Raw genomic sequence first — 12,081 nt, forward strand, 5'->3', positions numbered from 1 at the left:
GATCGGGTGTTGTGCCTTTTTAACGCTCATCTTTTTCCAGGTCAGTGACCTACTAATTAATAAATCCAGAAACAGCCAGGTAACTAGTCATCCTACAGGGAACTCAGTAATGGTAGCTTCTGGATTGGACTCAGTGCCGGTTTTCCTTAACCCCATCCTAACTTCAGACCACTACCTAATCCAACCCCAAAGCTTTCACAAAACGTACATCTAATCACTAAAACCAACCCTTAACCAAACTTCTAAACCTCACTTTAACTCAAAACTTAACGGTTATCCAACCTATTACCTGAGCACATCAGTAAAGTTAAGCTCCACACTAAAAGCGAACCTATCAGTCATTTCAAGCTTTTAAAAGTCTTGCTAAGGTAAGCCATGGATGATGCAATTTTCTTTCCAAAAGAAAATAGCTTGATTTCCTCACCAACACCATGGGAAAAAATTACTAAGAAAAGAGCACCCAGAATCTGGTGCAGCTGTGCATAGAAGTCAATCAACTTTAACTTGTTCAATTTAGCTTTGACAATAAAGCCTGGAAGCTGATTGATTTCTATGCGGGTACCAGATTTTTCAAGCTCCAATTATAGTAAATCAACCCCAGTCAATGTTAATGGGTGAATGCCTCCCACAGTGCTATTCTGTTCTGCCAGCGGGGAGCATCCCTGGCCAACAGAACACAATGATTACTGCTGGTATCTATAGCCACTGACAGTAATCGTATGCAAAAATCAGTCGATGGATCGACTTCAGTACAACCACCCCCAAAACGTCACAATTCCCTGTGATCACTTTAATAAACTTTTGTAACGCTATTTGAAGTCCTACAGTGTGCTGGCAATATATGCTTTAACCTTGTGTTGATATCAGTTCCCAGCCGACTATTGCAACAGCACCCATCCTTTATGAGCCATTTCCAGGATGGGAATATTTGATTTACCCTCTTCTTTATTTATTACCGCATTAAAAAAATGAAAAGGCATTAACAAAATAAAAAATAAAGCATTAAAATGCATTAAGAAAAAGAAAAAAATATATATATAATAAACTTATAAATGTCATTGGTCATGGTACTGTCTCATGGCAATGAAGCATCTGGGCTCTGCTTACATATTTATCACACCCTCAGCCACAGCACTACACACTACCAATTTACATACCACAAATGATACATCTGTTGTGTAATTATTTACTAGTTTCTCAGATTTTTCAAGTTATATTACAGAGATTGTAGGAAATGACTCTCTTAAATAAAGCCAAAAAGGAAGGAGTTATCTTACAAGTTCTGATATAGAATGTAAGTTTATTTTCCACGCGATAGTCTTTCAAAGATGAAACATCAAATTGTTATACAATTTCCTGTTCAATTCTCCAACTTGTTCATTCCTGTCAGAATGATTTAACAAAAAAACATCAACCTTTAGGACAGCTGAGTCCACAGACAGTTTGATGTTTTATGTGCTGTGCTTGCCACGGTTGTATTAGTGAAACATTTTACATAACTTTCAGACAGAGCTGATTATTCCCAGCACAATTGTAGTGAAACAGAGATCAACAGTTTACCTTCAATTTAATATATACAGGCATATTTTACTCACACAGCAAACAATGGTTTCTTTTTCTAGCTGCAGTATGAATCGTGCAGCCAATAAAATGGTTAAATATAATTTTTCTTCTTCCTTTTTATTCTGGTCACGTGAAGGCTTCTAAATTATATTTCAGTGGATTATTGAAAACACATTTGCAAAGGAAAGAACCCAAACTGTACTCTACATTCTAGAAAATTTATGTATCTGAGCGTATTGAGCTTCCAAAACATGGGAGCTATTCATCATTAATCTATCTCATGTATTTATTTTTTGAAATGAAAATTAAATATAACCCTCTACATAGAAACCCAGTACTGTATTCAGATTGGGACACTCCATTCATCGCATTGAGATGCACTTTTCACAAAAGAGATCATCCTTTTATTATTTCTACTACCAAAAATAAATGAGTTGATAAAAAAAAAAGATTTAAAGATATACTTTATACTTTAACCTCCTTGGTGGTATGATTATATCTGATTTTGATGCTAAAAAATCAGGATATTGTTTTGCATGGAAATTTGTGTTTTATATTGTAGGCCTGTAATTTTTAGGAATAACTCAATTAAATCTCTCCAAACAAGAGTCTAGTAAGCCCCGTACACACTATCAGATTGTCTGCTGAGTTTTTCCTTCAGATTTACCAAAACCATGTAGTAGAAGGACCTGCCTGATTGCATACACATTGAAACTCCTAAGGTTTGACCTCATATTATATGGTTTTGGTAAATCTGAAGGAAAAACTCAGCAGACAATCTGATAGTGTGTACGGGGCTTTAGACATCCCGGTATGATAAAGTATGAAACATGAAATCATAAATTATAATATAATATAATATAATATATATATTATATATTATATATATATATATATATATATATATATATATATATATATATATATATATATATATATATATATTATAATATAACTATAAATAATCTTAAAAAATAATAATTTAATATTAATAACATTTATTCAATAACGTAATCAAATCAAAAACAATAAAATTTGCTTAGATGCAGAATTGTCGCTGTTGTTATTTTCAGTGTATGATGTAGAATTTTCCCTCAAATCATTATCGCTAAATTCTGCTAAAAGTGCACGCAGGACACTGGACAAAGCATTAGATACAAAAGGGAGGTGAAATAATGTGATACACTAATGTAATCTGTAAGATTACAGAGTACTGTATGTATTATTTTTTTTTCACTTTTTGAATTTGGCATCGAGCTCCGTCCCTATGCATTACAACGCTCCCAGGGAACAGAGCCCGGCACAGTGATTGAGCAGAGTACACAGCCCATGGACACAGCAGAGAGACATCGCAGGATCCTGGGGACAAGGTAAGTAACTTTCCCAGGATACTGAATTGCAATTCCGAGCGTGGCTTGGGGTTACCGCTTTTGGTAATGAAAATTCACACCAAGCCACACTCGGGAATACCGACAGGGAGATTAAATATTCTTTAACTTTTTCCAGTCAGACCTGAACTTAGTGACCCAATGGCTTATGGAAATCTGAGTAAAATATAAATATGCTGATAATTATACAGGCTTAAGCTGACCATACATGATTCGTTTTTTGCAGTCTTTTCGTTCAGCTAGCAAGCTGAACACAAAAAAAAGGAACAGTTTCCGCCATCCACACAAGCAAGGTGAACTGAGTAATCTGCACCAACGGGATATTGTATTTTTACAGCGGGACTGAGGGCTGTTAGAACACACTGATCAGCAGCTGCAGCCAGTTGACTGCAATTGCTGATTGACAAAAGATTTCCACCTTGTTTATGCGACAGAAGTCGATTCAATGATTTGCTACTGATTTGGCTGGTCCCTGCTGAACCGGCTGAATTATGATCCATCTATGGCCCCCATTAATACTTTCCAAATCACTGTCCAGTAACAAGTGCAAAGATTCTTATCTGCAAATTTATTTTGGTCAGTAACTAAAGTTGACTATACATGGCTGGGATGAATTAATCTCTAGCTGTGGCTATTTTATTTTGACAGCCAGTCCTGCCATTTGTTAGATACTGGCTGTATGTGATTGGGTGCAGCTGAAAATTTTATAGCAGGGTCACTCACTGAACAAATTTCCCAGGAATTGGCCACAATTTGCTCGTGTATACCACTAGGCAAACTAGGCAGCTGCCTAGGGCGCACTGCTGCCTAGGGTGTCCGGCAACTGGTGTTCCTACTCTCTTCTCTCTGCAGCAAGCAACTAAGTCTCAGCATCAGCAGGCAGAGGTGGAGGACTGTGTCCTGACTCTCTAATGAATGGAAGCAAGCAAACAATAATTGATGGGCACTAGTAGCCTGCATTGATGGGTGCTGATGAGCCTGCATTTGATGGGCGCTGGTGAGGCTGCATTTGATGGGCACTTCATTAAAAAGGTGGAGTATACATGGGCAGGGCACAGGGGTTGGAGTCAGGGCGGGGCCAAAAGGGGGAGGCGGCAAAATGAGGTTTCCCCTAGGGTGTCAAAAATCCTTGCACCAGCGTGTATGGCCAGTTTTAGCATATTTAAGCCAGAGGGTAAGTATGACAGTCAAAGGGAATTGTGGTATCTGTCTGACATGATTTATTCATGACACATTTAGTTTAAGCTTGCTTACATCATTTTGCAGTTCATTACTCATTTATGGTGATAATTTTGCAGATGCTGTAGTTGTACACACTGCGTAAAACAATCACTGAAGGACCTGTGTAAGCAGACTCAAAATAATTAGTAGATCCAGAGATCCAGGCAGCTGAAGATATGTGCGAATCAGAACTTTTGTTGTTCAAATCCAGCTTGATTACACTCCCTCCTACATCCATACATTGGTTAGGAGTAGCTTTGCTTACCAATAGGAAGGTTCAGAGGAGAGAAGGTGGCAGACCCAAACTTAGTTTTTATCTGAAAATATTCTACTTAGGTTTCCAACAGCTAGCAGTAAATCAAAGAAATTTTCAATAAGTACTAGCTTTCTGTCTGCTATGAACCTAAGTTCATGCATTTAGATACAATTAGATCATGGACTGTATTTAAAGTGATTGTAAAATCTATTTTTTTATTTGTTTTTAATAACAAACATGTTATACTTACCTGCTCTGTGCAGTTGGTTTTGTACAGAGCAGACTGGATCCTCCTCTTCTCGGGTCCCTCTTCGCAGCTCCTGGCCCCTCCCTTCTGTCAAGTGCTCCCACAACATGCAGCTTGCTATGGGGGCACCCGAGCCGAGTCACAGCTCCGTGTTGTTCTTTAGACTCCGAGCTCTGACCCAGCCCCACCCACTCTCTTCTGATTGGCTAACTGACTTTGATTGACAACTGCCAGAGCCAATGGCACAGCTGCTGTGTCTCAGACAATCAGGAGGAGTGTCCCAGATGGCTAAGACACTCATTGGACATCGCTGGAGAGAGATGGCACTCAGGTAAGTAATTAGGAGGTGCTGGGGAGGCTGCTACACACAGAAGGTTTTTTCTCTTAATGCATTAAGATAAAAAAACGTTCTGCCTTTACAACTCCTTTAAGTAAGTGTTGGTTCACACCAGTGCATTCTGCAAGATCGCATATGATTCGCACCGCCTTGCAGTGAAAATCACATGTGATGTCTGCGCAATGCGATATCAGCTATACAGATAGTATGGCTGATATTGTATCACATTCAGACTAAATTCGCACTGGAACCTTTGTTTGGTTTCACACCCATGCAATCCAAATCATGTCCGAACTGTCAGTTCGTAGTGCTATATGTGAGCTGAAATGGGGGTGTCATTAACATTGCAATGACACTTCCAGCAGTTTTCATATGGCAGTGTGAACTTCCATGCAAGTTGGTTGCAATGGGGGAAGCCACAGTGGATTCACAGAGTTCCTGCATCGCACAAGTGTGATCCGAGCCTGAATGTGGTTAAAAAGGTGAATATTTAGTCACTTAAAATTCCTTATCGTGAGCTAGCATAAAATCTTGCTTTTTAAATTTCTCTTGCAGATAACTATGTATTCAAAGTGAACACAGGTTCAAAAATTTTTCTAATTCACTTTTCAATGTAGACATATCATTTGGGAAGAGAGCATTCACTTTAATAAGTATACAGCCTTGACTCCTTTAAATAACCTCTATATGTTGACCAAGCATCTTAAGGAGTTATTGAATGCACTAAGGGTAACTTTATGATATAATTCAGAGGCCTCCAGACATTTTCCACACATAATGATCCCTCAGAAAACTGTTTTTCATTGATGACTATTGAAAACGTGTGCTGCGGTTAGTTGAATTGCGTAGTAGAATTCTGAATTTTGTGTTGTTAAAATGGATAAATAAGCTGGAAAATGTGTTCTCTAGGGTTTCATTGTAGACTCTTAGTAATTGTATTTATTGTATTGTTATGCTTCAGAGTTGTGTTATAGTATATAACTTCTAACTGCATGTTTTAATATTTTTTATTTTATTAATTTTATCTACCTGCTAATTGTTTGAGCTAGCTGGCAAACTTAAATGGCTGCAGATCACAAGAAAGAACCCTTTAGGGATGTCTGGATGGAAAAAAAAAAAAAACCTGTTGGATTTTTGTTTATACTGTTTAATTTTTGTACCAGTTTTACAGAATTGTATTTAAGGGTTTAACTTTTAGAGATATCCTTTAAAAAAAGCTTTGTATATGAACAGGGACCATGATTGTTCCTTCCTATGTTCTTTATAAAGGGACAGATGTGTATTTGCTGTCACCAGCTGACAAATGGCTTATGTTTACCATCACCAAAGGTTTTTTTTTTAGTTTTGTTTTTTTTTAGTTAGGGAAATAAATACAAAAATCTTTGTTCTCTCGTTGAGATTCCAGACCACAAACATGCAGGACAATGTGAACATTTGAGGGAAGTTCCTTTACGCAGATTATTATCATAAAAACATTTAATCCAAGAGGAGATTAAATAAATTGACAACAATATTGCAGTGTTTTACATTGTATGTAAACAAAAATAAATGCATGTTTTTTTTCTTCTTTTAGGCTCTTCCAGCTCTTTTTTCCTTTATTATGGTTGCTATGTGAAGGTGAGGTCATTGTACTTAGAGAAATGTATGGTGAGATCCGAACACCCAATTTTCCAGAATTGTATCCAAGTGATTCAGAGGTGACCTGGAATATAACTGTGTCAGAAGGATTCAGAATCAGGCTGTACTTTATTCACTTTGACCTGGAACCATCTTACCTCTGTGAATATGACTATGCTAAGGTAACAGTAACATTGGAAATAATTGCAATATTTTTCTTTTAAGATTAGTATTTTATTTTTTTCACAATCAAAGGGTTTTATTGAGTGAAAATTTAACAAACATTGGAAAATAAACCAGAGGTATACATATAAAAGGTGTAAAACATGGAAAAAGATGAAATTCTATCGTCATAAACAAAATATTATAGCATATTCCATTACTATTGTGTCTTTGGCTGGACTATATAAGGCAATTATATAGTGCTCGGGGGTAGGGGATAAGGGTGGGTGGGGGGATATGGGATAGGTAAGTAGGGAAGGATATGGACAGGGAGGGTGGTAAGGGAAGGAGTAAGGGAGGAGTAGGGGTTGGACGGGAAAAAAAAAGGGGGGTGGAGATATTATAGAAAACAATGAAATTAAGAAAAATATAAGTGGTGTACCAGAAGTTGGGGTGGATAGCTGATTTGGGCTCTGAGGAGCCCAGGAGTATGATGCTGTCATCTCATATGACTTGGTCTATGCAAAACTAGTATTTTAATACATATTAATATATGTGAATACTAAGGGCCAATTCTGATCTATGGTTTGCTGTAAAGTGTATTTTTGTTGGGCTTTACCACAAAGCTTAGATCAGAATGGGCCCTTAGTATATACTGTACATCTACTTTAATAGAAGTGACATAACTATAGTGGCAGTTTACAACTCACTGATGAGTACTGATGGTGTTGCCATGTGACCACTGTTTTATGTTGTTACTGCTTATACCTGAAAATAATGACATATTAATATGCATAAGGGCTAATTTGTATGACCTTTGCCCTATGTTTTTTTCTAAATTGTAAATTTTGAAATGTCACCCTACTTCACCAAGCTCTTTGGAATATTATTTTGCAAAGTGCAACTTCCCTTGGAAATTGAACAGTCTAATTGCCTTTAGTAAATCAACCCATATGTTATGGGAGGACTCACAAAAACAAAGTAATGCATTAAAGTGTTACTAAACCCACAACATTAAAATCAGTCTGTATATGCAGTAAAGAATGCTTGTTATACTCACCATATAACCTAAGGGGTTAATCCTCTGCATTGTGTAAAAAGGCTGTGGGATTGTGTCTTCTCTTAACCTCCCCTTCCTCCACTGTCCCCAATCTATCAGCTGATATAACAGAGCCTTGAGGGCAAGCTGCACATGCTCAATTAGGTGTGTATTGCTAGAGATTTTTAACACTTTTCTTGAGAGAGTGCATGTGATCAGCACAGGGCCAATCAGCACTGTCCAGACACAGGGTCAGGAGTCATGCAGCCTCATAGGACAATCAGGGGAGAATGAAAACTCCTCCTACAAGATTTAACCAGACACTGATAGAAGTCACAAGACTGCTAGATATTGCTGATGAAAAAGATATTTAGGAGTTTATATTTTCTAAAATGACTGCATTTCAATGTTATGTGTACTGTGGGAGACCAGATATAGTCAGTGCGGGGTCCTGGGTTTAGTAACACTTTAACGCAATTGAAAGACTGCATTATATATATGACATTTTTCATTTTGCCCACAGTTCAACTTTAATGGTGCCAGATACTATTGGAAAGATCGGTTTTCTTTGTACATGAATGATTTAAACCTAAAAATTATATTGATAAATGTCCGTTTCAGTGTCATTTTCTGTTAATTGCTTTATCCCAAAGTCCATATCAGTGTTTGGCTTCAGGTATCTACAACTGTGAGCACTGCCAAGAATACCTATTTCAACCTTGCATGTTACAGTAGTTTGGTTGAGAATCTTATCAATTGTAATAGGCTTCATTCCAAAGTACGTAAAACAGAGACATGTCCTCTGCCCTAGAATAAACACAGCGGCCTTTGGTTGAGTTAATATTTGCTGTTTCCTGTCCTATCTCATCATGCTGGCTGAGGGTTGTGCCCAGAGAGGTTTCTGCTAATTAAATGTTTTTCTTGGACCTAGATAATGATGTAAACATTTTCACATGATTGACAGCTGTGTCATTCTTGCTGTGGGAGATTTTCCTTTCCAGCAACCTGAGGATTAAACAGCATATGGAAGAAAGAAACTAGATGGGGGAGGGTGACACATTCATGAACCATTCGAATACATTTCTGTGATGACTAAGACTTCCATTTTAGTATTATGTAATTACCCTAAAACCTGCTGTAATTCCCCAGACTTTTAATTTGACTTATGATTGTACAAATGTATGATTGTGATCCTAGTATTGTTAGCAATGAGTTGCTTACATGTGCAACCAATGTCAGCATATCATACCATGCTCCCATGTTGTTGGAGTAAGAGACTTTGTGAATTGCTCCCTGCTGATTTGTCACAATACTCTAGACTGCTGTCTGTCTGATTGAAGACTCCTATTGTTAGTTCTCTTTTTCTTCCTTTACTCTCACAGCTTGCATAACCCTTGGCCTTAAATCATGAGTTCGGCTTCAGTAGATCAAGTGGAGCTGTACAATATATGTGAGAACAAGCTCCCAACTCAATATCAGCCCATTCCCTTTGTATTCCTCCCTTCTTTGCATGCTTCCTACTGATAGGTCCGTAAATCTTTCTTTTGTTACATTGATGGATTCTACCTTTAGTGGCGGGGCATTTGACTTGTATGCAGAACTTGTAGAATGCCCTTCAATCTAAGCCAGTTCCCTAATTTGTGTGAAGATTTGTGTCTCTGATCCACACTGTGATGTGAAAGTGTGAGACTCACACTATCGCAGTATAACCTTGGTTTGAGAGCGTTTTTCAAGACAAGCAACATTTTTAAATAATTCTTGACTTGATATACAAGTGATGTCTTCATATAAGTAACGTCACATCACAACTGAGTATAAAATAGAAAAGAGGTGCCTCTAAGTGTAGCAATATGGTTATATTTAATGAAGGTTTAATGAAGGTACAACATTTAGCAACTCTGATGGTTGACACATCTAAGTATGCAGGCATTCGAGGTAAAGCTGTCCACATAGACCATCCTCCTCACCGCCATTGACATCGTCCCTTCCACGCTCCACTCCACGAGCGGTTCACTCGCTCTACTGCAGGGTAATCTTCCCGCTCACGATTGTAGACTGCCATCGGTGAGAGCCAGAGTTGTGGGGGGTGGTCTATGTGGACAGCTTTACCCCAGATGCCTGCATACTTAGATGTGTGTCTTTTAATCATCAACCATGTGAGTTGCTAAATGTACCTTCATTAAATGTAACCATATTGCTACACTTATACCCCATACACACTATCAGATTTTCTCCTGATTTTTCCCTTCAGGTTTACCAAAACCATGTAGTGCAAGGGCCTGCCTGATTGCATACAAATTGAAACTCCTAAGGTTTGACCTCATATTATATGGTTTTGATAAATCTGAAGGAAAAACTCACTGGAGTTTGCTTCTAATCCCCTTGTGGAGGCTTCCATTTGTGGATGGCCATTTTATGGTTACACAACCTATCACATTGCTATATGATTTTTATATGGACTTTAAACTGAAGGGCTTATGACTAAAGTAAATGGTTGTGGAGCTAATCATTTGAGTTTACATTATTCTTATGGGGAAATTCACTTTGATATGCAAGTGCTTTGCATTACAAGCATATTTCAGGAACAAATTATACTCACAATCCAAAGTTTTACTGTAATTGCTTCTTGATACCTATAGCAGAAAGTATTGGCCAGCAGTATCTTCTTCTTAATGAATCATATGTAAAACATCATTTTATTATCTTAAAACATGAAGGGTTGTTCAATAAAAAATGTACACAACTAAATTATACAGACAAGTTACATGCGCATGCCAAGAATAATTTAGTGGTAGACAGTACTAGGAAGGTTACGCAACATTGATCTATAGTATATATTGTAATACTTATTTCCAACAGCAGATTACATTGGTGTTTTTTTATCATTTAGTTAACAGACCTTTTTAGATATCACACCACAGGTGTCATTATTTGCTAAAGTGTCTGTTGGTAGCAAAGGGGGTTTCAACAAGTATATCCAGCAGCAGTGACATTGCATGAAACATCCCAGTTTCAGGTGCATCTCTGAATTTCTGGGACCCACTATAACAGGGGGTCAGCAAGCCAGCAATCACAACTGACCAGTCAACTACAGAGAGCCAACAGGTGGATTGTGACCAGGGCTTTGCCTTCCCCCATCCTCCACCACTCTCATGTTCACTGCAGAGCACGGAGCAGGACGCAGCCTAGTTACGGATAGAGGGCGGGGGCAGGAGCTGCCTCAGTGATTGGTTGCTAAGTGGTTCTTGTAATCAATTATAAGCTTGTTATTATGAAAAGTTAACTTTTGTAGCTCCCGCCTTCCACCCAGCACTATGCTGTCTCCTGATCTCCTGGCAGGTACAAAGTGCTAACTACACAGCACTGTGTGTATGTGAGGGGGGTGGATGATGTGAAGGGGACAGAAGACACAATAGGTGGGGGGGCTTGTGATAAGAAATGGACAAAGGATACTGCTTAGGGGGATAGGGAGGCAGAGGATACTGCTTTCAGGGGGCAGAGGGGCAATTGACATCTTTTAGGGGGGAGGTACTGCTATGGGGGAGAGTAAAGGACACTAAGGTGGGGGGGTGATGTGAAAAGGATTAGAGGACACTTTGGGGGGTATAGGACACTACTGGGGGAGGGGGCAGAGGACACTGCTATGGGGGGGCAGAGGACAACATAGTGGGTGGGGTAAAATGAAGAGGGAAGAGGACACTGCATTTGGGGTACAAGACACTACTGAGGGGGAGCAGAGGACACTATGGGGGGATGTTCAGGAGGCAGAGGACACTGCATTGCAAGGGGCGTATAGAGCACTACTGTGGGGGGAGGAGGCAGAGGGCACTGCTATGGGGGGCAGAGGACACTACAGTGGGAGGGTGATGTGAAGGGGGTCAGAATACACTACTGTGACTCTGTGTCCTTCATGCTATCTTTTTATTTGGAGCTTGATATATATATATATTTTTAAAGGGCACTGCCTAGTACCCCACCCACCCCTGGGGATCTTTGATTTCCTCCATGTTGTCCAGGTAGATCTAAACCTCTGAAAGGTTGCCCACCCCTGCACTACAATATTGTTCCAGATTTATCAAATACAATGTTTGGAAACAAACAACCAAGGCGCTGGATCAGTAGGGAGCATCACAAATTTATTAAAACAACACTATCTGACTTACATAGAGAACAGCTCCAAGGGTAAGATAAATATCCACTAAGCAGCAACATGGAGTGGGGACCACTGAGCTGGATGATGATGTGCCATGC

At 38.9% G+C, this 12,081-nt stretch overlaps 1 protein-coding gene across 3 annotated transcripts in view; it reads left to right on the top strand.

Moving 5' to 3' along the window:
* MASP1 (MBL associated serine protease 1) overlaps window positions 1–12,081 on the top strand; it is a 145,163-nt gene that overhangs the window by 14,932 nt on the left and 118,150 nt on the right. For all 3 annotated transcript variants that reach the window (XM_077487570.1, XM_077487571.1, XM_077487572.1), the window contains exon 2: window positions 6,586–6,811. In XM_077487570.1, the coding sequence (XP_077343696.1) occupies window positions 6,586–6,811 (226 nt within the window). The remainder of the gene's footprint in view (window positions 1–6,585; window positions 6,812–12,081) is intronic.

Source organism: Lithobates pipiens, unplaced genomic scaffold (assembly GCF_037356315.1).
Source record: "Lithobates pipiens isolate NorthernLeopardFrog02 unplaced genomic scaffold, aLitPip1_a1.2 Scaffold_18, whole genome shotgun sequence".
In the NCBI taxonomy this organism is placed as follows: domain Eukaryota; kingdom Metazoa; phylum Chordata; class Amphibia; order Anura; family Ranidae; genus Lithobates; species Lithobates pipiens.